Source organism: Pyrgilauda ruficollis, unplaced genomic scaffold (genome assembly GCF_017590135.1).
Source record: "Pyrgilauda ruficollis isolate IOZ18807 unplaced genomic scaffold, ASM1759013v1 scaffold15, whole genome shotgun sequence".
NCBI classification, from domain to species: Eukaryota; Metazoa; Chordata; class Aves; order Passeriformes; family Passeridae; genus Pyrgilauda; species Pyrgilauda ruficollis.
In genome coordinates, this window is record NW_024513654.1 from 14364035 (window position 1) to 14391351 (window position 27317).

The 27317-nt window shown below is 35.6% G+C and overlaps 1 protein-coding gene across 1 annotated transcript in view; it reads left to right on the top strand.

Moving 5' to 3' along the window:
- Window positions 1-27317, top strand: part of LOC121350220 (adhesion G protein-coupled receptor A3-like) — a 256338-nt gene that overhangs the window by 84965 nt on the left and 144056 nt on the right. Inside the window, exons 3-6 of the mRNA XM_041461380.1 lie at window positions 8937-9008; window positions 12776-12847; window positions 20549-20620; window positions 21392-21555. Of these exons, the coding sequence (XP_041317314.1) occupies window positions 8937-9008; window positions 12776-12847; window positions 20549-20620; window positions 21392-21555 (380 nt within the window). The remainder of the gene's footprint in view (window positions 1-8936; window positions 9009-12775; window positions 12848-20548; window positions 20621-21391; window positions 21556-27317) is intronic.

A 27317-nucleotide genomic window follows, 5' to 3' on the forward strand; every position in this document is an offset into this window, starting at 1 on the left:
AGACACCAAAATTGTTCTTGCCTTAGCACAAACATTGAGTTTTATCAGGGCATTGTACATTAGGAAAAATATAAAGGATGTTCTATATAAACATTAAATATTGTGATAAGTGACAGGAATATAAAATAAACTCACTTGTAAAGTTAGTTTATCGGGCTGTCTAAATCATGAACAATTTTTTTTTCCTGGGGTTTTTTTTTTTTAATTTGTGTAACATAGTTTAGCTATATTTCAGCACGTCACTTAATTGAATTTATGAATATCTCGGCTTCTGTTTCCCGTTAGGACCACAAATAGTTCTCTTAGTCTGGTGTGCAGTCAGCCAAGGTCAGCCCATCACAATGAAATATCCATCTGAAATTTTATATAGTGATGTCATTAAGATAACACATGATTTGTGTCAGATGCTGTCATCCTTTAAGAAGATGTAGCAAGTGCAGATTTATAAATACACATGTTAAAGCAGCCACCACCAAGTCCCTTTTCTTCCACCAGATTCTTGCTCAGTAATGTAGCTCTCCCAGAGCTCCAGCAGCCCTGGGAGGTGTTAACAGGGCTGTTCATACCTAACCAGCAGCTTCTGTGTGCCCAGAAAGCCTGGAGGAGGGTTTGATGAATAAAATGAATTATTTGTGGGAGAGAATAGCTGGATCCCAGGGCTAACCTAGGAAACCTGTGGAAATAAAGCACTATTTCTGAGGGCCTGAGGGAGAGGCAATGTGATGAAAGTAGAAGGGATGCCATGAATAAGGTATAGGTAAATAAGCTGGGAAAAGTTGTGTTACTCTGTGTGGTGAGAAGGACTGATAAGGAAGGGATGCCTAACTGAACAAAACATGCCAGCTGCTTTCAGCAATAATGATCTCCAACAATAACATACTCCTTCTTTCCTTGCATCCTTTTTGTGTGTTTCCTTTCCTGTTTCCTCCATTTTTTTGGTATTCTTTCAGGCTGTGAAGACCTGTGGCCCCAGCTACTATTGTGTGTTATTATGTCTGTGTTGATTTTTGTTTGGTTTTTCAATAATCTTTGCATATTCTAAGGCTGAATAACTGAAATTTTTATATAAGCAAAAGAAAATTTATTTAAAAACCCTATGATTTTCAGTGAAACAGTAGTGATGAAACAAGGCGTGAAAATCATTGAAAAAGAACATTTCAAGTGGGACCAACAGACAGGTTAAGTATGTGCCAACTTATTATTATTTATAATAGAATATATTTTGGCTTGAAATTAATTTTGGCAGTTCTGAGATAGAAGAAATAAGACTTTTTAGTTTCTTTTAAATAATTTTTACTTGAAAATCTCAACATACACATTGTATAGAATATAAAGTATATGGCAATGAGTTTAAAGAATGGGTAGAAATTATACATTCACATAGAACCTCTGGTCTTATTTTTCAGCTCATCTGTAGTTTGCTCATCTGTATTTTACATGAAATCTAAGCAAAAAGTATTTTAAAATTTCTGACATGTACCTGCAGGAAAGTGCAAATTTATAAACTGTGCACTGAAAATACTCAAGGAGGTTCTGCAGAGGGCTCACATTAACCCTCATTTCTGTAGAAGTCAATTCTGCATGCCTTCTCATTATCAGTGGTGTTGGTTTTTGAAAATCCAAAATTTGTCTATGTCATTACCAAAGTTTCTAGAAAACAGGGCCTTCTGGGGAAGGATTCTCAGACCAGTCTTCCAGCAAGATTCAGTTCCTCTGAGTTAAACTGCTTTTAGGCAATTCTTCCCTGTTATCCTTAAACTACTTACTGGCAGTTTGCATTGACAGGATTTCTGTGCAATTAATATTGCCTCTAACACTGACCAAATGAAGTGTTCAGATGGTTTCTATATTTGTTTCCCCTCTGCTTTTCTGGAAAGGGCTTCCTTCTCTAGATGATGCTGGAATGTATCTGGGCATTGCCATATTCCCAGGTAAATAGGAGGAAAAGCTTTGAATGTGATGGTTCCTGGAGTTGGGTGGAGATTACTGCAGTGTTCCCCTGCCCATCTCCCATCATGAGCTGAATAATTAGTGCAGGTCCCTGGACTCAGTAACTGTGTCAGTATCCATGTTCTTTGTGATATTGTTAATTAAGATTCTTACTCTTTTAATGAAACTCTGAAGCAAAAGTAAGTAGGAAGAAAGATGGAGTTGCTCCTTGACATTTTTTAATTGATTCACCTTGGGTTTAGAAGTGTTCTACTTCTCTATTATGAAAACAGTACAATGAAATAAATGTTGTAGGAAAGATGATTCCTATTTTCTTTATCTATATTGAGTAATAAACTATCTTAATTTTGGCTCAAAAGTATGCCTAGATTAATTTGTGTGACATCTGCAGGTACTTATCTTTCCTTTACACCTCGGGCTAAAATGCATTCCTCTTTTCTTTGGATGTTTAAAGTCGTGAAATCTCGAATGGAAATTCAGTAACGAATCACTTGTGGCTTTCCAACTCAATCTTGATATAGTAATAGAAAAATAATCAAATATTTCCTTAAAAAAAGCCCCACCCAAACTCCATGATACGATGAATGTATATTTTAAGGTTCTCATATCTAACAAAACACATTTCTGTGTGTTTGTTTTACATTTTATTTGGTCTGTGTGTTTCGTTAAAAAAGAAAAAAAAAGGTTGAGGACACTTTTCCCCTGACTTTTTAATTTTCTTTACAGTTTTCTTGCAGGCTGGAATTAATCTCTGAACTCAATTTATTTTTCTTTTTTCTTCTTCCCCCAACAATAACCTTTTTTCAAGAGGTGTGGGGCACATGTCAAGAAAAGTAAGCCATGCTGAACTGCCTTCTAGGCATGAATACAGAGAGCAGTCCAAGTAGGTATAGAATTTAAGGAAGCCTCTGGCTCTTTGCAGCTACCAAAGGTTTCTGTGTTCCTCATGTCTCTCCACAGCTATGGACAGACACAAGCTCTGCCATTGTAATCAGCATAATGCCAGATCTGTCACTGTACACCAAGGCCTTGTTGCCAGCAGGGAGGCATTTTCTGCTGGTACTGCAGAGTTGTGGACACTGAAACCCACTTTATGCTCTCAGCATTTATTTCTTCTGACCTTTCAGTCTTGTTAGAGCCCCATACAACTGCTCCAAGTGACCTCTCCTTGGGGGCTGGGTGGCACAGCCACTCTGTCTTCAGTCCCCAGGTTACAAGTGCCAGGCATCTGCTGCTGTGCCCAATGTGATCTCACCGCATATGTCTGGGTTTGTGGAATAAAAAAGAAAACATATAGCAACAGTTGCATATGTTTGGAATGCTGAGTTTTTATTTCTTAAAAACATGCCAAAGTAGAAAAATCCAGAAAGTGTAGATGATTTTTCTTTATTTGAAAATTTGTATTTGAGCTATGAATAACAAAATGCTGAAAGTAGAGGCAGGTGCCAAACATCTCTGCACTTATATTCTGGTTGGTCAATGCTATATTTAGAAAGAAACTGCATTCATTAATATTTTGAAATGTTGTTTTCTATCATATACATTTCTAAAAATCTATCAAAAAATTTGTACTGCAAGTCTCTCTTCTTTTATCTTGTTTTACCAAGCTTTTTAGGTTTTTTTTCTTGGCATGCTGCTCCTTCAGTTCAAAAACCCTGAGTCTTACATTCTTGCTCTATGACTATTATTGTGAAAATGAAATAAGTTATATCATTCTATGGGACTCTTTGAGCAAGCAGACTACCATAAATCCTCTCTCTGTTTTGTTTCAGCTGCCATTATTAGTACTTTGCTTTACACTTTTAGGCATGTTCCTAAATAATGAATAACTGCCAAATTACCACAGCACATTTGATGTGAATGAGTCACCGGCTTTAAATTAAAAATCAAAGTGTGATGACCTTTCTGTTGTTCTGCATGTCATAATTGCCACCAAGTGATGGGTCTGAAACCTCCAATCATTCATTAGCACCTTGAGTGGACAGCAGTCATATTTTTGTCTCATCCTTAGGGTCTATTGTTTTAGGGAATCCAACCAGTAATGGCTTGGATTAAAAAGAGGAAATGAGAGGAAAATGCATCATCAGCATGCTAAACAAACAAAAGACCTATAGCCTCTGTGTCTGGAAAGGCAGACCATTATTGGACAATCATTTTCCATATTTTGTATGCATGTTTATGTTTATTATCTGATGTTTCTAACTGAAAAGAGTTTTGTCTTCATCTCCTGGAGCTTAACCGAGATGTAACCATAACTCTTCTGATTCTGGAAAGTAGGTTAAATATCCACTCTCATCATTTAAAAAACATTTTAAAATGAAGACAACAAATGAGCTCTGGAGTTCCATGGGAGCACCTTAGTTAATTTAGTTACTGATCATGGTACCAGGTAACTGATATTACTTAACCTGCCTGTTTAATGAGATATGTTTTTTCAACAATGCATTTACCAACAATGGAGATGAAAATAAGTTTTGATTATTTATATTATATAAAGTACAGGAAGTCACTGGCTCCTGTACAGATGGGTACTTCAGAAATGTCTTCAAATCAAATTTTGCCAATATCAATTTAATTCTTGTTTCTGGTGTTCAGGAGTGCCAGTCCTGACTGTCGCTGTCATGATGGCAGAATAGGTGCTAACTCTTGTCTTCCATCACTGGCTATGCCTCTTTCCTACTGCAGTGACCATAATGTTTTCTTCAAAGACCTCAAGTCTGCATTCATTTCTTGAGCAAAGGTGACATTTAGCTTAGCTGTAATATTTCACATGAGAAAGAAGTGGAAGATGTGACCTTTTTTTTTTTTTTTGTCTGTTGTTGTTTCATAGTAGTATGCAAAATGTGGAAAGTCAGTCATATTTCATTGGTATTTGGCATCTGCTCAACAACTGATTGCTCTTCTCAGAGTTTTTTTGGAAAGTTTGCAGCACCATAATGACAGCTTTCTAAACACAGATGTCCTCTTTGTACAACCTATAATTTTTTATGAAAGATGTATCGATGTCAGGAATTTGAACAAAGTACTGGAATTAGTTGAATATTCTTGTTATGAATATGTATTCAAAATATCTACAGTACTTATATTGTAAGTTAGAGAAAGAATATGCAATGTCTGAGGGCAAAGATGTTGGTACAAAACATCAGAATATAGTTTAAGATAAAAGTGATTCCTTTGTTAATGGACTGTCTATACTTCAGTGAACTTTTCCCCACTATGTTCTATACCGTGTAAGTGCACCCAGTGACCTTAAAGCATCAAGAATCTCAGGAATACATTTAGATAATCAGGGATTCAGCCACAGATGATGTCTAATAGCTGAGAGGCCTGGAGTAGTTACTAAATGTTCTTGTGACATCCCATTAGTAGCCTGTTCCTCTTCTTTCATTTACCTCTCAGCTAAGCCATCAAGAAGTGAATACTTCAAACACAAATTCCCCCTCCTCAAGTCAGCTATTTTTCTTAAGGTTTCACTTAAGAAAGTAAAAGTCAGTTGAAAGCTTAATGTGTAAGCTGATAAACTTCCAGCAGCTTGTGGTTCTTAGTAAAGGAATCCTTGATTTTGTTTACCTGTGGGCCTATTATTTGCAAATACCTACAAATAAGAAGACAGTGCTTAATGGTTGCTGCATGTAATTTATATAAGTTCAGACTTGCAGGTGAAAAGGAAAGTCTCCTCTGTAACTATTTGAGATTGTTTTCTAATGATAACAGTCCATTCTATATTGTTCTTCTACCTATTTAGGTCAAGTTAAGATCAGAGTACCCTTCAGGAAGTTTATCTAGCAACTCTAATGATATTAGGGTAAATATAGTTCAATAAATATTGTCCCATTTTGATTTTGTGCAGCTCAGCCAGGATATGAGTGCTGCAGTTTTTATGACTATAGCTAACTTCATGTAGCTTCCCTCTATCTGTACTTGTACATGGCACTTGGTTTTGATTTATTTTCAGGTCTATACTCCCACACCACTAATGACACGTCATTCAGATTCGGAATAGATACTGTAAAGTTAGAATGCAGCATCAGAAATGATGGAAAATCATAACTGTTAGTTAGAAAAAGCTTTCTTTTTGGACTTCAACTGGGTCACACTGTGGTCATTCAATATTATGATACTGGGGTTCTTTCCCTTCTCTCTTGCTTTTGGTTGATGGTAGAATCACTTGTCTGTGGTGTGTATGTGCATGTGTGTGGTCCAGCCTGGGCTGCTCTTTGGCTTGTCTTGGATCATGACCTTTTGCCAAACCTCAGCAGTAGCTCTTGGGGAGAAAATGTAAACATACAACCAAATTTACTCTGGTTTCTTTATTTAGCTCAGTGCAAGTTAATTCTAATTGCTATAAGGCTTCAATATGACAAACTTTTTCCTAAATCAGAAAATGGGAGAAGCTAATTTAATATTTTAATTATAGTAATTTAGTAAAAAAATACAAGTGGGTGGGAAGCAAATGGATCTCCTCATGCAGAAGTACAAATTTTAAGTGTTTAACAGTTGAGATAATTTTACTTATTAATTTTAATCACATTAAAAGAAGTGTTCAAGGATCACAAGTAAGAAAACACCTATTTTGTTAGGCCAGAATTATATGGAAACATTACGCAATAATACTAATTACTAAGAAAGTGCCAGAATTGTGGGAAGTGTAATCATCTACAATTTTCTGAGAATATCCTTACAAAAATGACCTACCTATTTTAAGTGTAATTTCCAAATAAGGAGACCAGATATCTTGTTTGTGACAGTGTAAATGATGGACACTTTCCATGTAATGGTCTACTAACATTAAATGACCTTTTTTCTTCCTGTAGGTGACATTTGAGGATTATTCTGGTTTTTCCTATGTGGTAACCATTTATGGGGAAACAGGGCTGAGTTTCCATAAACGAGAACATAGATGATTTCAGTAAATGGAAGGCCTTTTGTCTGCTAGGGTATTTTGACTGTCTTTAAAATTCACCTGTCAACAGTTTGCCACTTACCCTGACTATTTTATATTTGTTCTGAGCTGTTACCACTGTTGGCTACAAGAGCTGATCACTTTGCCTGATGGCAACTTGCAGAATGTTTAGATGAGTTGGCAGTTAACACAGAATGTATGTAATTGGTATAAAGATTAATTATTAAAACTGGCAGTTTCCCCTGCCTAAAATGGACCTATTTGCATATGTACTGTGCCTCTTAAGTTGTTTACAAGTGTGTAAACACTTCAATGTAAAGCTTGAGATAGGTTTTTGCTTTGTCTTATGTGTTATAAGAATATGGCTGTTCTGTGATGAAAACACTATTCTTCCAGTCTTTTTTATATGGATTTCTTTATATGTTAAAGAACATATTTGACCTGAGTAGTTACGAATTTAACATACTGTACAAGCAAAAGGAGTAGACACAAATGTTTAGTATTGAATATTTGAATGTTCAGAAAAGAGGCTTTGACTCACCCACAGAACAAAACCCCTAAATCATCAAAGGAATAAACACTTGTGTAGATTAATTTTTGCCAAACAAAAGACTTGTCCTTGCAAGCTGATTCTGGAGAAGGGGTGCAGGACTTTTGTTTAAACAGTTTTATTTATGATAAGGTGTGGAAAACTCACAGTTAAAGAAATGGTCAGAACTTCTTGAGCAAATGAAGACAAAGAAAGATAAATCTAGTAGCTGCTGCTGATACCAGGGAACTAAGATGAAAATGTTTGACCACAAAATATTTAAAACAAAACCCTAAAGCTTTTTCCAGTTCTTAAAGACTTCTTAAAGACTGTTAGTGTTGCAGGCTGAAAGCTGAACTTGACTCTTAAAGAGTCCAACTCAGATCTTAGTTAGGGACAAATCACTCATCGACATCGTCACTATAATGGGATGGAGTGAGACACAAGTATTTGAAACTGTATTTAAGAGATGTGCAGAAATTACTGGAAAAGTGCAGAAATACTTATTTATGATTTTGACTTTGAAAATAAAATATATCTTTCTGTGAAATAAACATTTGGGAATAAATCTTGCCATATTCAGGCCAATCACAGGTAGTGAACTCAAGCTTTCAGCTCGAGTGCATTTTATCTGCAGAAAAATAAAAAGTCATAAATGAGATTATTCCTGTGGCTGTTGATCCATCCATGCTTTGGCAGAGTCGAGCAGTGTATGTGCTGTAATTTCTGAAAGTGGCCAGTCTGAGAAACAGCACTGAAATTAGTGAGCACCACTTGCTCCCTATGAATTGCAAATTGTCAGAAGATGAACACTGCTTACAAGAATTTACAGCATTTGTCTCCTAGGCCTGCTTATCTAGTTGCACTGAAGGCACTTCCTCAGGGTTCACATCACAAAAGTCTTTGAGACAGTTCAGAAGTGAATCTCTGTGGGGACTGAGCTGAGAGCAGTGTCATGGCCCCAAGCTCTGTGTCAAGAGCAGACGAGATTACTAATGCCAATGAAATATTTATCTGTAAAACAACCAATCCTCTGGATTGTCAGCAAGTGCAGAATGAAGCACCAATCTGCCAAATAGGAGAAACTGCCTGTATTTCAGAACAGAAACCTGACCTGTCTGTTTGTCTCATATGCCAACTGCTTTGCCAATGTTAGGTGGAAACGAGAAATTTATTAAGTGTGAAGTGCACAGTACAATGAAAAAGCAAGCTAAAAAGCTCTTGCTTTGCTGACTATTTCATTCACTCACTGATTAAAATATTTTTTTCCTGGGGTGAGAACGGCTGGTAAGCTGGTTTTGAGAAGTATAAATAGGAAAGGAAGAATTAAAGCAAACAGATTTTTTAAACATCTAATCTTAACCGTCTTACTTGGAAAAAGACATTTTTATAAACTGTGGATGTTTTACTGTTTTTGATGCTACTAGTTAAATTCTTAGTTTTAGCTAAGACGGATAAAGGTTAGAATTGCATTGCATTTCACACTCCACCTGTATAACAGTGGTGAAGTAGGTAAAATGATAATTAACTGCTCCTCCTATTATGTCTCTCTAGAGATCTGAAGAATAATTTGATCAGCACAATTGAGCCAGGGGCCTTCTATGGGCTTTCAGAACTGAAGCGCCTGTAAGTATTAATTCCATTTGAATTATTCTGAAAATTGTGTTTGTATCGACATTTCTATCCTTGGGCAACTCAAATATGCCACCAAGCAATAATCAAATAAGGGCACTCACTGTAAAATAGAAAAATCACACACTCTGCTTTTTACATTTACCATGCCTTTTTTTCCTTCTTTTCCTTCTTTCTTTGTTTTCCTTTTCTCTTTTTCCTTTTCCCATTTAAAATCATCAGTTTACACTCTAGTAAGTGTCCTAACAAATACACCTACAAAGTTAAAAAACGTGCCTAATTAATGACTAAGCAGATGATATATCACTAGACATTAATCAGAAATAACACTAAACAGTTCAGATGTGTGTGAACAATGGTTTGTGCTACACTAATTTTTTTTTTGTTACTTTTATCATAAATCAGCCCTATCAAATACATTATTAGAAAGGAAACTTTGTCATACTGTAGAGTTTGTCTACCATTTTCCATACCATCAACCTTGAGTTTGCTTGATATTTTTTACTTTCATAATGGTTTTCTAAGGAAACAAGATCTTACATAGTATATTCCCTGTCTATAATTCTTGCAATTCTGTTTTGGAAAAGGTTCTCATAATACTTTTGGAAGCACTGGCTGATTTTTAAACTACATTTTAGAGAGTAAAAATATCTAAGGTAGTAGGATTCTACAGCTGGGCATTTTTCTTTTAATTAACAAGGACTACAGACCCTCCTTAGCTGTACTCAGCCTAAGGAAAAACGAGATGGACCCTTTTTTAATTATAATTTTCCAAGTGACAGCTTCCAAATGTCCGTGCACTGGCTAACTAGGCCATCAGCCAGGCATTTTCCTAGCCATCATGTCTTATGAGAAAACCTCTGAGAAAACAGGCATTATTTTAGTGGGATGGGAAGATTTAGATGAGGAGAAGGATTGCAAATCCACAGAAGAATATTTTTACAAATCCTCTGCTTTTCTGCTGTGTGGTAGTCTCGAACCACTGTGTGCTGAAAGCACTGCAGAAGGTTTCTCTCTCTGATCATGCTGTAGGTGTGTTTTTTAATACCAGCCTCTCAGTTTTAGTGTGTTTGGGGAGAGAGCCAGTTGCATAATAAGGATGAAGCCAGAGTAGCATATACATTTTTAACACAAATAGGAGCATTAGGTTTGAGGCTTTCTTACTGGCTCTGTGCACAGGGGTAAGAGGAGAATACAACAACAAAAATGAGCGCTAATTGTTGCTTTGGCCGCACACTCTAATAACACAACCCTGACCTCTTGTGGGAAAACCAGGAAACCTGTGCAAGTCGTGGGCTGTTCGTCCACAGACTGCACAGGTGGAGCCTTTAAGTCAGCCAGGAGAAAGGAATAAATGGAGAGGAACTCATCAGGCACTGGACAAGAGAGAAGAAAAGACTCTTCAGTGCAGTAGAATTGGCAATGTTGAATTTTTTTCATGCCAAATCTCAAAAAACCCCATTGCTGATATGAGCAAGTAACATTGGGAGCAATCTAGAGACAGAGAGTTGTTTAATTGCTGGACTACCACATTTGATACAATGCTGTGTAGTTCCATGGTAAACAAGAGAATATCTTTCCTCCTTCAGTGTGCACCTGTTGGGAAGGAGACAATAGAGCAAAAGGAATAAATAGTGTAAGCTCCTGTTGAATACTGAATACAGTAATTACTTTAAGACTGTATGTTCACATCTTTTTATTTCCCGTGTATAATATAAATGATGCTGAGACAAGCAGAAGCTGATGCAAAGTGGGCAACTGCAAGAGATATCGCTATGGCAAGTCAGACAGACAAGCCACAGGCTGTCAGGATGTTTTCTGTGAATGATTTGGAGAACTGTTATTCTTTTTAATGACAGACTCAATTATTTCCAGGGTTTACTTTAAAAGGTACACACAAAATTAATGGAAATTGAAAATTTATGAATCACTAAAATTATGGCATTTGGTTATTCAACACAGAAGAGTTCTTTTCTCTAACATCAACTTTGTGAGTCAGCATTAGTAAGATAAATGTTTAACTCCTGAAAAGGAGAACCAGCTTTGTACATTATGAACTGAATTGTAAGAGGTGTTAGTCTGGGGAAAAGTGTAGCAAGTTGCCTTTTCTTTTTGCTAATTTTTTTTTTTTTTGAAAACATGCTTTACAATACAGAAATTTCAGCCACTACTATATAACTTCTTATGAAAATAACACTTATTGAAGTAAACTTTGAGAAAATAATGTTTATTCTTTCATTTTGGTAAAAATAAGATTTTGGGGTGCGCCTCTCTTAAAGAAATATGCACCTGTATTGATTAGCATAGACAAAATCTGCTTTTGCTACCCAGATTATGCCCCACATTGTGATGCATTTCTTCCATATGTGTTCAGACTTTGCCTAGACAAAAGTAAGGCATTAACCAGCCAAGAATTCTGGGTAGGTTCTTTTTTGTATCTTCTAATAGAAAGATATGTAGATGCATATATATATGTAAGTCTTAAACTTGCATTTTTAGAGTTCCTATGTAGCATTTATTAGGAGAACTTAAAGAATAATGCTAACATTAAATTAATGCACTATATTGTATCCTCAGTATTATCTCAGCTGTTCTCTATTTAATATCCTCGACAAGCATTTAAGAAATATTTTCATTCTAATGTGAAGTTTCATCATATACTTGCACAACAATATATTCTTTGTCTGATAGAAGACAACTTCATAGTGAACTATAAAGAGATTGCCTTCATTTTCCAGCTAATTGAATGTGTTCCCATGAAAGCAGTAACTGGATTTGTCAAACTGCAACCTTTAGTCTTCCATTTGATTACTTTAGTGTTCTCATGTATCCATAGAAAAATATGGAATCTGCACAATGTAGTAAAGAAATCAGAAAACTACCTCTAATCCTAAAACAAAAAATACATTCAGATCAATTGTAACATTTTTCTTAGCTGCATGATCACTTAAAATCCTTGCATAATGGCAATTTTTTTTTTAAATGTACTTGGTGAGTAGGAAAATTTGGCTCAAGGTTGAAAACCAAACACATAAAAATCAAACTCTAATCTACCAAGGGCCATTATTCATGTTTTTACCACAATATGATTGCTTATACCTGTTTTTGTCTCCTTCCTGCAAGCATCCTGTACACTGTGTTTTATGTATGGCTTATACAGAAAACATTTCTTTATTTTCTGCAAGCAAAAGTTATGGAATAGAACAGCTTTTACTGTTTGTGCTCTCAGAAAGCCACAGTGTTGCTCTTAAAAGAGCTTGCCAAGTGCTTATCAAAACTGACCTCACTAGATCAAAAATTAATTGCCTTCTGGTTTCTGTGATTTCAGCAAGAAAGGCTGCTGTTAATGAGATGAAACATGAGTAAACAGTAAAAAAAAAAGTCAGTTTTGGCTGAATATCGCATGGAACAAAATGCATAGTATTCTTCCTAAGTTATAAACTGCAGGTGCTAATAACTCAGATCAAGAAAATTCTGTATATTTGTAATATTATTTTGCTTTTATTTACTCCATATATATAAAAACCCATTTTAATGTAACTAGAAGTCACAGTATGATTTGTGGACTATTGCTCAATAATGTTAATATAAAAGTTATTTAATCTATTTAATTCAGTTATGCTACATGATGGGAAAAGGTTTTAGTTCTCATTTGTCTCTAACTCCTTAAGTATTAAAAATATAAATGCTTTGTGTGATTACATAGGTGTGTGTATAAACAACACAAACTCAATGTTTCGTGGGATTTTTGTCTATTTCAGGGATCTTTCAAATAACAGAATTGGTTGCCTGACACCAGAAATGTTTGTTGGACTTAATAATCTTCACAAACTGTGAGTATAACACCAGTTTTGTTTTAAACAGAAGATATCTCAACTGTCACATGACTGACCTGAGTATAGTTGGCAAGAAAATTACATTATAAGAAGCTTGTAGGTTTTGTACTAAAAGGCCCCTGTCCTGAGCCTTTCATTCGGATGAGTTGATATTTTAAATATATTTTCTCTATCAGAAATGCAAAGAATTAAATTTCATTTCCACGTTAAAAAGAGGCTAAACATGAAATTTCTGTTTGCATATCTGAGGAACAATTAAAGTAAGTTGGCTATAAATTTCCTGTCTGGGAAAGAGAAACTTCATCTAAGGAATCCTGGTTTAAATGGACATTTGGCTGAGCCCAGGAGGGCCCTGTATCTTCATTCTGATCTGTCTTCATTTCTGAATGAGAAATAAATTCCTATACTGCATCCTGTATTATAGTCATTCCTATAGTATGTGACAAATCTCATACTTTCTTTTCATCCTCTCCAGCCAGTTATGGCCTTTCCTTGGACAAACAGGCAAATCTTTCTAGAAAGATAACAAGAGGTCAAGATAACATCAGGTAAAAGGATTAAGTCTGGCACACTTACAGATCCCTTTAATGAGAGTAACTATACCAGGTCTTCTCTGGTGAAAACAAATGAGAACAGATGATGGGAAGAGCCTTGATAGCACATAATGAACAGGTGCAACCTGCCCCTCTTTTTACTCATCTCAGATGATGTGCCAAATTAGAGGCAAGCCCAGCTCACCTGTTGAGGGTTTCTATCTCTGCTTTTGCTGTGGCTATAAAGCCAGATTACCTTGGAGGGTAAGTTTAATTCAAAATGGTGAAGTCATGTTATTAAATGGAATGTGTTTCTAGTTGCTAGGAACAGACTCAAGAGAAACTATTCAAATCCATGCTCTCTCAGAAAGATCTGAAATTTCCATTCACAAATCTGCAAGACTCCATCTTAAAAGTGAATTAGAAGTTCAGTACAGACCATCAGTCACTTAGTGGCAAAGAACAGAAGTTTGTTCCCAGAGAGTGCACAGCAGCTGGTCTGTGACAGTGTTTGGCTGTACCATCCCTTTTCTCTGAAGCCCAGGAAAGAATATGGCAGTGTATCTCCACACCCTTCATCGATGCCAGAGATGCTGGCAAAAGGCACAATGTGCAGGCTGACTGCCTGTGGTTACTGGGCTTATCAAACCACACTATTGCAGTTTCTTTCTGTACAGATTTGCTATATGCCTGCTATTTCTGGTAGCACGGGTATCTGTCCTAGCATTGGCAATTTTTTTCCTGAGCTCTAAGGACCAGAGAAAGACTCACCAGTTCCTTCTACACAGTCATTAACATTGTATTTTCTTGCATCCAGTCTTTTTGTGGGTCTAACTTTCATTTTGAAATGGCTGTGTTTCCAGAGCTTGCTATATCCTTTTCCTTCTGAGGCTCCAGTTTATAGCAGAAATTTGAATAAGACATTTCTTAAATATAGCTCCCAAATGACAGTCTAGTAACATTTTTCACTTTGAATAATCTTATTTAATGAATTACAAGTCCTTTCATGTTTAAGGAGGTTCATCTCTTCTTGTTGTCTTAATTTTGACCAAGCTTTGGTTTTGTTATTGCCAGATTTTCACATTCACATTCTCTTAATACTGTGAGGCAGAGTCATTGTGGAAAGCTCTAAATGCATCCACTCAGAAGATCATTTCTGCAGAGCATAAGGATTGTCTTACTCCCCTCCCTTCCATCTTGTTCATTATCTTACTTTGTTTTACCGTAAATGCACTTAACACCAAGTCCTTCACGCTTTTGTGGATATGATGTTCATGCTTCAGTGAAAAAATTATGATTCTGCTAACTGGAGACCTCTTAGTCTGGCCTCTCTCTATTTTATATGTGAGTTTTTAAAGAAAGAAAAACGGAAAAAAAAAAGTTGGCAAACCAGATATTGGTAAAAAATCAATATGTGGCTATAGATGGTTTATCATGTAAAGAGATCTTTAATCTTAAAAATCGTAGTAATGTGAATATTTAGGCTGTATATAATGCCTACTCTTTAATAATCTTAGTTATAATAGAGTAGTATTGTTGAAATATCTTTTGCACCATCTTAGAATACTTTCCAAATTTTAAATTCTTCCTGTCACTTTGCTAAGCTTTTCCCATTATCTTCTCTCCAGTTCTTTAATCTTTTAAAATTTTGAATTATTTTTTTCAAGATTTAAGATTTGGTTGTTAATCCATTTAGTCTATCTTCCATTTTTCTTATTTGGGTTTTAAATTGCCATTCTACCACTGACCTAATAAATAGGTTCATCCTTCACTGTAGTCTACATGGCCTAGTGCTTTATTAATTACTTTATTTGTTTTATTAGTAGTAGTATTTCAAAAGCCAGTGCTTGGAAAATCAGAGGCTTAGTAATAGTTTAGTCTACCTTATCCTTTCATCTGAAGTGAATAATTTCACGTTTGCTATATCAAAAGCTACAGCTGCCTTGCAGGGATTGTCCTCCTTACCAAACCGGAGTCAAGAATACCACCACTCTTGTTGGGTCACTGAGTATTTTGTGAAGAAATACAGCCACAGTCCCAGCCAAGAGGAACTGTCCCCTGCCATTCAGTGTATCATATGTTCCTTGATCTCAGAAATCTCAAATAATGTCCTAATGCGGATAGTAATTATTTGGACTGAGATCTCAATTTGCCTGTGGTGTAAGAAGTGGTCATTGTTAGTGGACTGCAAACTGATGCTGCCTGGTACTTTTCTACCACTGTAGCTTTGTTTGCCTTGGAAGTTTATGAAGAACCATACTTTTTAAACATGTTTAAAAGACAATAGGTCACCTTTCTGTTCCTACTGATACCTCTGAATTCTGTTTACTTGCCATTTGAGGGTATGAGAAAGCTGTTCTCTGGAAAGGTTATGGAGAAGCATTTACTCAGAGCAGCATCAGTGTTTGTAACAAGGAAAAGATGACAAGTTCTTAAACATGGAACTGGATTCACAGCCATTTACTGAAGGAGAAATATAATGATGTATAGATATGTGTTGATTTATGTAGTTGTTGATTTGGTAATTAGAGCTCTCCCGTGTTGTGTTAGCAGAGATGAAGTACAGAAGCATCTTTGCAGGCTGTTATCAAAACCAGTAGGGAGAGCCGTGAGTCCACTGGAAAGAGCAAAGGACATAAATCTTTTCATGTGCCTTCTGTGAAGTACAAATATGGGATTTTCTTGTACTGTTTACAAGAACAAATGCCAGGTGAAACAAAATAACACAGTGTGTTTCACTCAATATTGTAAATCTAATTCAGTTTGGGGAAAAAAATGGAGTTAGAGCTGAAAAATCAGCTCTAGGCCCAAACTAACACAGTGTGATTTAGCCCAATGATGTGATGCATAAATCTAAACTGAGTACAGTAAAGGTATGTTCAAATGCTTCACTAAAAGGATGAGGATTGCCTGGGCTTTCAGGGATAATGTAGACACCCTTCAGTGGACCTGGTGGTTTTGTGCAGTCTAGTTTAGAACAGGGCAACCTACAGAATTCTTGATTAAAGAAAAAATGTATCACTTTTAAACATTCAGACACACAGAAACCACAAGAAATGGTCAGTCTCTTGATGATATAGAGAAGACTTTTACTCCATTGCAGTCAAGACATGTATGTCAGGGAACAGAAATTTAATTCGAAGTTACTAATGAAACTTTAAATTTCATACAGGCTCTGAAATTACTGCAGCCAGTGACTTCTGATTATGTTCCTTGAGATTGATCTAATTTTTACACCCTCTTGGATTTGATGATTTTTGCTCTAAAATTATTTCAAAATGCTTTGAGTCATAGGACAGATGCAGCTGGCAGTGACTCAGTATGAGAGTAGATTTATTACATCTTCTAGGATACTAGTTTACCTCTTTTGGCTAATATATTACCCTTTGGCTGTGTTTATGCTGTGATGAGGTGCATGTATTCTAACTAGGAGTGACATAATTGAATGCAACAAATCTTCCAAATCTCCCTTGGACCCAGTGTTTCAGTGCTTTGTTCCAGAATTAAGTATGCAAATATATTTTGGCTAGGTAATGGAGCTGCTACCTATATTAATTCTGTTTATATTTAATCTAAGTATTAAGAGCTGTGGAATACTGGGATGATGCCACTGTGCTGATGCACCAGACTTCATTTATTTATTCCCTCATAAATTATCTTTTCAGGTTTCAAAATGTTGCAGCCTGAAATCTGCTTCAACGAGTAGCTACTGCTGGATCTTCCCTTTGGAGGTTCAAACCAAACTCTATCATTGCTTCCAATTGTTTGATTAAACTACATCTGATTTACTCTTCATCCTGTCTCTGAATCATCAGCAGCAGTTAGCTTTGTGGTAATATTATACTGCAAAATCTTGTGTGACTTGATGTCATTGCACCAACTAATCACTTTATATGGTGCCAGAAATCAAATAAAAACTAACACAGTTAATCAAACAGTCCCCATTTCAGCAAATAAGGAAATACAGAATGTAACCTGCCCTCTCTGTATTTCTGTTGTCATTTTTTACGCCTCCTATCCCACTTTTTTCTTTTTTTTTTTTTTTTTTTTTTTTTTTTTTTATTTGCACAGATCAATCTGTGAGTGTTGCATTTGACTTTTGCTTTTCAATGCTGCTCTTAAGAGGGAAGGATTCTTCATATTCATATACTTCTGCCTCTATATTCTGCCTCAAATGGTACTTTGACACATGTAACTCTTTTTGACTGTTTTGTGGCATTTGTCATTTATATTGAAACTTTTGACAGAAGTGCTTTAATTTCTGTAAAAGCACAGCTATTGGTATATGAAAAAACAAGTTTAGGACTTTCTTAGTAAGACTGAAATGTTTTATCTCTGATAAAACTGAAAGCACATCTTTCTAGTGATGGAGTGAGTTAATGGCAAAGTAAGTGCTATGAGCTTTGGAAAGCATTAATTTGTTATATTTGAAATATTTGCAAATGAGAGGTTATAGAATTTATAATTCTAAATTAGGTATTTATTTTTAGAATAAATACCCTTTTAAATCAAGCTAGAGTGGGGTTTTAGGATATCTGAAATGGAGAAATTTTACAACAGTATAATTTGACAATATTTTAGTATATCATGTAAATTATGTGCACTAAAAACCAGGTATTTACAGAGTGCTGCATCAGCTCAGAAACACATGAGTTATTTGGGTGATTTGAGAAGATTTCTGAAATTTTTGTTAAAGAACAATCTATTTCAACTGGTGGTTATCCCAATATTGTAATTATGTTTCTTGGACATAGAAATGTGTTGCTTTTTTGATTTACACAGCCCTGAGAACATGATCCTAGTCTGCTAATTATTAGTAGTAACATGGAAACTTCATACCAGGTCTTTGCCAGAAGAGTATGAAAAGTTGAATAGCTGGCTTTCTGCTGATGTCACTGTCAGGAACTCAATTATTCCAGCACTTGATAAAAAGGAATTCTACAGGAATTCTACAGTCTTCTGTAAATGGAACACAAGTCAGGAATTTTTAGGTTAGTGCAGTGTAGGTCAGTCCTGGCTTGATGTCTTGGTGAATTTGGTAGGACCTAAAAGCTCATGGGTTCAGTCCACACCAAATGAGCACCTCTGGCAGGTGCTCAGGTACATCAGCTGAACCCTGCTAGGTACACTGTGCAAGTGACTTGCAGTTTGTCCCCAGTTCCTAAAATATTGACCAGACATAAAACTTCCCTTCAGTCCGAATGGAATTCCCAAACTTCAGCCTTGGTGCTCTGTTTGTTTTGCCATATGAAGCCTGGCAAGCTCTTTAAGGGAGAGCCCGGGATTTGCATCAGACTGGAAAACTTCCCATACTGCAGGGGCAAGGCAGAGGACAGGACTGGGCAGGCTGCTTTCCTCGTCCATCAGTTCAGGACTGTCCTCTGTCAGTGAGTTTATACTCATGTAACTGCTTTCCTATTACTGGAACCACTTCTGATTTACTTCAGTGTAAATGTCAGGGTTATCAGTTTCTGATCTAGTCTTTTGAATGTCTCAGTTCACTGAGCTGCAGCAGCATATGCATTGTCAGGCTTTATATCCAAAAGACATATATGTAGGTCCATCTACTTTTAAGAGGTTAAATGTGTCTGTGAAATGCTCAATATCTTTGGTTTCCTGTTGACAAATCCAAAATATTAAAGGTAGAGAAATATCTATCGACAACCAAACATTCATTTCTACCTTCAGCAATATCCACACTTGAAGAGATACTTGAAAGTTCTTCTACCACAATTGTATAAAGGTGCATTGTTAAATAAAATCTTAAAAATTAGTTCAGTTATATCAACTCAATAGTTTCACTTTATGTTGCTGAGCCAGTTTATTTTTCTTACCAGAACTTTCTTTTAAACTACTAAGGAATTTTAAAGTGTTCAGTTGTATGCAAAAATGAAATTAGTTATTGTTTCAAGAGTGTCTTAATTTATAAATTAGCAATACTTTCTCTTCTTACTTGAGTCCATTGATCCACAGATTTCTGGGCAGGTTTCAGTAGACAGCAGGGTTCTCAAGTTTCATCTTTCTTACTTTGGTCCCTTACCTGGTTCAGATCTCTTGCAGCTTGACAGATCCCTCACTGTGAGCACATTGGTCCTGATCTGAATGTCACTCTTCAGTTTAGCTTATGTTCTTTACTTTGTAGACAAAAGAGAAGTAAAATTAATATTTATAAAAAACATCCTTTTTAAAGAAAAAGTAATAAAACCATTTTCTTTGATAGTCTACTATTTTTTTTTTCATATATCTGCAACATATATCCAGTGAAGAGCTCAGAAATTTTCCTGATAACTGAATTTTTGTAATCAACTTGAAATTCAAACACCTAGTGTACAGGCTCTGGACAGAAAGGAACGTATATCAGTATTTCATAAGTAGCTAATTCATATGCTCTGGAATTTTAGTCTTGGATATACACTAATTTTTAAGTTTATGGGTATAGAAAAAGACATTATTACTTGACAATTAAGCATTTAATTTTTGTACTACTAAGGCACTGGCAGAGCAATACTGTTAAGCTATGTAAAAGTGAATTGCCTCTGTTTGCAAGTATTCAGCCTGAGCCATTCAGCCATCAAGACAAGAGTAGAGCAGTAATTAAAATGGAAATGACCTAATTTAAGGATGGGAAAAATTGTTGTGTTTAAAGTCCTTTGTAATAAAACTATTTGTGTAGTCACTTTGAAAACTCATTACTGTTTTAAGGAATTGCTTGAATTCTTTGGAACATTACTAAATTAAGACACTGGTTTTGTTTTTTTTAGCTTGAAGTGACATTCTGTCTGTACAATAAAAATACAATTATAGGTATTATAATATAGGTCTCATTGACTAATTATTTTATTAACATTTTCACTCAAATTCTAGAATATTCTCCTCTCCAATTTTGTTCTTTTAAATATGTAGAAGTGTTCCTCTTTATGAGACCAAGTGAATTGTATGTATTTCTGCTGTGGAAATGAAACAAGTTAAGAGCATGTGAATTAATTGAAATATTCCTGTCACCTACCAAAAGCAAAAGACAATGCAGCAAATTTAAATATGTTTTTACTGTTGTCAAGAAAGCAAAACTTTTTAATTAGCACTGGGAAAATTATACTCTATAGCAATTTTCTTTTCTTCTTGTATTTGTTATAACCAACAGTAAATTGCTTTCTTTTTTCCCTAGGAATTTGTCAGGGAATATTTTTTCAACTCTCATGAATGGACTTTTTTCTGAGCTGCTAGCTCTGAAAGCCCTGTGAGTATCATTCCTTTTGTTTGTAATCTGAAATACTTCAGAAACACATTAGAATAAACATAGCAGAGTTGAATATGAATTCAAGCAGGGCTGTTTCTAGAGATGCATTCTAAAAATAAAATCTGCAGTATTTTGTTCTCCGTGTCTGGCTCACCGTTGATGAGCTGCCACCTTTACCTGCTGCAGGGAAATGGATAGCACTGACAATTTGACCCCATTCCTGACTAGCCCAGTCTGGTCCTCCTGACCGGAATACCTTTTTTTTTTTCCTTTTTCCTTAATAATCTTATACTTTTCCATGGTTTCATGCATTAAATTTTATTTGGCCTCTAATTGCACAAAACCAGTAGTGTTAAATATTTTCCCTGGAATTATACTGAGATTTCCCAGTTATTGATATTAATTGTGCCTGCCTAATATTTCACAGTGTATACTGAATGTTTCTACTTAGAGGGATTTTTAGTAAATGAAAGCATGTTATAGTGTGATTTTCTACAGTAACACAGACTCAAAATTATTTCAGTAGTCAATGATGCTGACCTGGAACCAAATCCACAGTTTTGCATAATATTATGAAAGTAATAAACAGTGGGACAATATGTATTGGTTGTCTCAGGCTATCTTTGAATTCATGCATACATAGTTATGCATTAATCTAGAATTCTCTTAGGAATTAGAATAATAAAATAATGGATATCTGAATCTAGCAGAAGAAATTATGTTCATGGAAACTGCATGTTTGCCAATTGTGGTCATTCTTTGCCTTTGTAGACATTTCAACACTGATTCACTGATTTGTGACTGTAACCTGAAATGGGTCTTGCAATGGGCCAGAAATGCTTCAGTCCGAATAGCAGAGGAAACTGTTTGTGCTTACCCCAGTGCTTTACATGGACTGTCACTTTACAACCTGAAGGAAAACCAGCTGATCTGTGGTGAGTTGTACTCTCATTTAGCATTTCAAATTGAAGTGGAATCCAGAGAAAATATCAAAAAAACCCAGAAATTATGCAAAAAACCAAAATAAAAATTAATAAATATGATAGGTGTGTGACACAGAATATACACTTGAGAATGAAAGAGAGCAGAAAAAAATAGAAATTTCTTATTTGATATCCCTAGAACACCACTGTTCTGCAATGTATTCAGTAATATGCACTTATGACATAGAGCATTTAACTATGATGCTAGTTCTACATTGTATTCTTCAATAAACTGAGGATTCCTACAGGAGTTTATATAATATTTCTTTCAAGTTATGTATCTGACAGTGTGATATTGATGTCAAATTTAATTCTTGTATTTTTTATTTTTATCAACCTGCAACTATACATTTTAGCACTGCTTCCTGGGGTTGAGCAGAATTTTTACAGCAAGGTTCAGTTAGGTGAATTCTGTATTTGAAGATCTAGAAGTGAAATCTTTTTTTGGATATTTTTCACCATAACAAACATGATAGATATGGTGTGAGGGAGAAAGCAAAAAGGTAAAGAAAACTAATTTCACACTGGGCATTGTCTAGCAATGATTAAACCAGAGATTTTTAAAAGTATCATGCTGCAGAGAAAAAATTGCTGCCTGAGAGGATGCCGGTGGGTTCCAGAATCAAAAGACTAATTTCACAGATAGTTGATGTATTTCAGAATCTTTGAATCTTTGGCATGCTTGAATGACAGAAAATTGCTGAGACTGTGGTTTTGCTAATGTCTTTTGCAAACACGAGAGTCACACACTTCTAATAACCAGAAGAAGAGTGATGTGTGTTACAACAAACATATTAACAGCAGAAGGGAGGTCAGAAGTTTCCTGGAATGATATAGAGAATTGGTGTTAACCACAAATACAGATGTTTATAGGTTGGAAGAAATGTGAAAGGATGTGAATGCTGCCTACAGGTGATCCATCAGGTGAATTGTTAAGGAAGCACAGATTGGTGTCTGGAGGCAAATATGGAGTGAGCTCTTTTGGGCGCAAGGCAGAGACATTTCCAGTGGCCTGCATTACCAAACATTTGAAATTCTGCAATGCTCTTCAGATATTAAGTTCCCATTTTATAGAGAGCCAGCATGGGCATCTTCATAGAGATCCATTGCCCAGCCGTAAAAGTAGTTCTTCTAAAAGTGCTGGAATGATCAGAAGAGTGATTAAGGACTGTTAATTGGTATTTCCAGGTAACAAGTGAATATAAATCTCTGAATTCTACAGAGGAAATGAAAGCAATATCTCAGAATTTCATCATTTAATTCCTAATAGGACTCCCTATCAGACCTTTGATATAGAATTTATAATGCCCATCTAGTTCTCACTCCTATTTACAATCTCCACAGAACACTTAACAAGGGCTGTAATGACTGCCAATAGCTTGACTTTGCTTCCAATATCTGAAGAGTTTTACAGTGGTTATAATTGCTGAGCCTTGCACCAGCTCTGTAATATCTGCCAGGTATTTCATGGTGCTCAGAGTATCTGCTGGGTAGCTCACAGTGCCCAGAACATTTAGCAATTTCATTTTCAGTAAGTTAATTTGAGCTTAGGCATGTCTGGCACCAAAATAATAATAGCTATTGAGGATGATTTATAAATATTATGTGTTGAAATATGCACATAGCTGATAAAATTAAACATATCTTAAATAAAATATTGAGTGACTTGAAAATTAAAAACTCCTTCATGTGAACATCATCTGTACAATCAGGTATTTATAGACACTGATCTTCCTTCTACATGCTAAAAGATGTCATGAGATATCACAGTCACAAGATGAGCAAAAATAGAACGAAAGGGAAAAAATTAAAATAGGAGATATGGTGGAGAGTTTTGCAGGAGAGTTAGGGAATGAACCAAAAAGTCAAAATATTTGGACTCTGAATAGCTACAGGGAGCAGTTTGCCATCAGCTTTTTAGATTTAGTTTATATGTTGAGGTGAGGAAAAAATAATCTTCTGGATTTCATCCTGGCAGCTCTTTCTCACGCATCTCTTACTCATGATAGCCAGAGTAGTAAGTTGCCTGTTGGAAACAGTTAAAAACCTGCTTTAGGAGCTAAGTAACCACACAGTTTTAGAATTCCCAGGGTTCTGCTTGCATATTTCACTAATAGCTTTTAAGAGCTACTTAAATCTTCTTTAACAAAATTCTCCAACTGTCAGAAATGTTTGGTTATAAAACAATTCTTCACAATGTTGGAAATAAGGCTGAAAAGCTAGTTTAATGACAAAGTATGGTTTTGTCCTTGTCTTCTGCCTTAATGATGTGGGACTGTGGTGAATTCATAATGGTATGGACAGAGTATCCTTCTGAAAAATGATTGTGAAATTGGCTTCATGCAGTGCCTTGTTACTCTTTCTCCATGACTCTAAATACAAGTTACTCAATTTCCAGGAGGAAAATTATATTTTCCTGAATATGAGCACTATAAATTTCTAATTTTCCTAGATACGAGTGCTGAGGTCTGATAGGAGTCTGTGATTTTCTCTGGCTCACATCACCAGCAGAAATGGATTCTCTGCAAAATTCTTCACTCAGGAAAAACCCATATGAGTTTTTGTCTTAAGGGGATTATGAAAGGTTGCTCCTAATGCTGGGTTTCGATTATTTATACTGATGAATGAGATATTAGAATTTAGTTTCTCAGTCTCAAAACTGTATTGATGTTACTGAAACAGCATGAATAAGTAAAAATTCAGTTGTTCTGCAAATTACAATTGACATATAACTGTGATGGAGTGCTTTTCTGTTAAAAAATGTTGACTCATCAAAACAGATGTTTGCAAAAGTGCTGACTTTCTTTTCTCCTCCAATTAGATTTTATTTAAAAGTTAGAAAATATTTGACATAATATCAATAATATTTAAATAAATGTTTTGACTAAAATGCTGAAAATGTTTACTGAATGTTACAAAAAATATTGCAAAGGTCAAAGTACAGAAATAATTTTATGGTGCCTTAAGACATTCATTTATGTATTCCTTTATTTATTTATTTATACCATAAAGAAAATTATCTAATTCTCCTGGGGCAGAGTGCTGTTCCTCATACAGATCTCCTGCAAATTAAAATTTTGGGTTTTGAATATATATATATATATATATATATATATATATATATGCTCTACTGATGTTTATAAATAAGTAATTGAGAACATATTATTCCCTTCTGTTAATTAAAAAAGAAACTGCTTGAAAAGAAAATATAAAAGGACATTGAGAAATCTGGGGTTTTTTGCTTAGAGTTTATTGCATTAATGCATAATAAATTACATTTTTATTCTTTATCATTATGGATTTTTTCATGCAGTTAGCACATAAGTTTTGTTTTTTGGTGTCAGTAGCTTTTCCGGTTTCTGTGGTCTGCTGTTCTAATCTTGGTCGTGATATGGTTGCATGGACCTATAAAGTAGACAGGAAAGAAAGAACTAGAGGTAGTATCTTGGCTCCCAGGAAATCTAAATGCACAGAAGGGTCTACATTGTTTTCAAGTGATTTTGCTCTACTCAGCCAGATGGTTTGCTGTGCATACATACACATCATTGCATCACAGCGCTTTCAGGCAAGCTCGTTCTCCTGCATGACACCTTTCCTGTAGCTGTCCTTCCCTTTCCTGTAGCTGTCCATACCTTTCCAAGCCGTGTTGTAAGATAGTCTGCCAGAAAGCCCCATAAAGAATCTTGCCCCACAAAGCCACTTAAACAGTCCTGGCTGGCTCTCAGGCCACGTTAGCAGAGCTTTCTCTGGCTCTTTGCATCTGACCCCCCCATATGAGGTGCTGGCTAAAGGTAATCCCCAAAAACCGTCTGCCCTTTTTCTCTGTGTTGATGTAAAGCTATGCACAGGTCTTTTCCTTGGAAGAAGCACATCGATGGCTTCTCTCTTTATTATGCTTCTGCATTGAATGTTTCTGTTTCCCACTTCCTTATTATCTGTGTTGAATTGAATGGGAGAAAATCTCTTTCCGTGCTGAGCTGCTTCAACACAGGACTGTAGGACAAGAGTTACAAGAAGTTCTAAGATACAGCATTATTTATTCACCTCTAGTCTGCATATCTCTGAAAAACCCATGCCGTTGCAATAATTAAAACTAGGAAATTGAAACAATTAACAAAGCTAGTATTAATACATGTTCTCCTTATACCATCCTCACCAAGGAACTTCAAAGGTAAAAGAAACACTTATAAGCACAAATGTTAGATTCATTGAGGACACAGTCTCAGGGGAAAATATGGTAGGAAAAGAATTGGAAAGCACAGAGTAACAGCAAATTACAAAACAAATATCTCTGCTGAGTAAATTTCCTTTCTTGTATTGACATGGGTGAGATAGCATCTGGTTTTAGGTACCATCTCATCTACCATAAATGCTCCCTGAGTCACAGGAGCCTGTATTTCAAAGGTGGAGTACCCGGAGCTTCAGTACCCAGAGGCTTGGTTTGAATTGTTGCTCTGTGTGCTTCACATTCATGAAAATCAACTGTAGGGTGTTTCACAGAGGGGTTATTACAGTAAATTATTTTGAAAGTATGTATTATGCCAGAATGTGTGTTCTGTCCATGGGTGGTGTGCCTGTCAGCTGTGATCCATAGAACTCTAAGTATTTACATCAAACTCAGAGTGAGAAATTGTTTGGGTTGGTTCATAATTCACTAAAAGCTTTCATAGTCAATTTGGACTTTCACCGGGGATGGCAAGGAGTGAACACTCAAAATACAACTGGAATTTTGTCTGTGTAGGATCTGTGTGGTGAGGCTGCTGCCATGCCTTAGGGGGGCTGTCTGCTGAGAAAAGTGTTAACACTGCAGTAGAATAAAAATCCATCCTATTGAAAATAGAGACGAAAAAAGAAGATAATAGTTGTGAGTGTCCAAAAGTGTTTGAATTATAACTCAGTCTCTGAATTCTGTAAACTACCTTAGTTTAAAGTGTTAACTTATAAATAAAATTAGCAAGTTCTGCCTCATAAAATATTATTGAAATGTGGGGTTTGGGGTATGATAAACTCCCTACTTAGGATGGATACTTCAAAGGCAGGAATAAAAATCAAAGAGGTAAATCCTTTTCTGACTTCTGTATTCTGAAATAAAAATCTTTAAATGTTTCATAGAAAACATGAATAATTTATTTGAAGGGAGGAGATAAAGCTGTTAGGGAATTGTTTGTACTTAACCAGCACCTTGTCTTTTGTAGTTTGCTTCACTTCGCTGAGAATCAGAGTATCTGTTCCCGCAAAGGAGCAGAGTCAGGCTAAAATGTAGGTACTTTTTGCTCTGATGCTCCATACCTGTTCACATTGAAACTTTGCAAAGCAAAAAAAGAAAAACCACAATTATATGCTTTATGCATTAATTCTATTTGTGTTCTTAAGAGATTTCTTGTACATTTTAAGATTCAATTTCTTACAAAGGTAGGAAGTACTGTCATCACTACCTATCTATTGTCACATTTTCTAATCTGCATTTCTAATGCTTGAATATCAGGAGAACATTAGGGTATATTTCTCTCAGGCCACATGCTCCTCCCTAGTCTATTTTATAAGGAATTTTTTCCCTTTTGGAATGTTACCTAAAATGCAAAAAAATTTAAAACATTCAGACATTTTAAATCAATTGGAGTAATGCCATTGGGAAAAAACCAGAACATTTTCTTTTCTATACTTCCTCTGTAAAGTACTTTCATTTTTTGAAGCAGCTTTCTTTTTCCTTGACA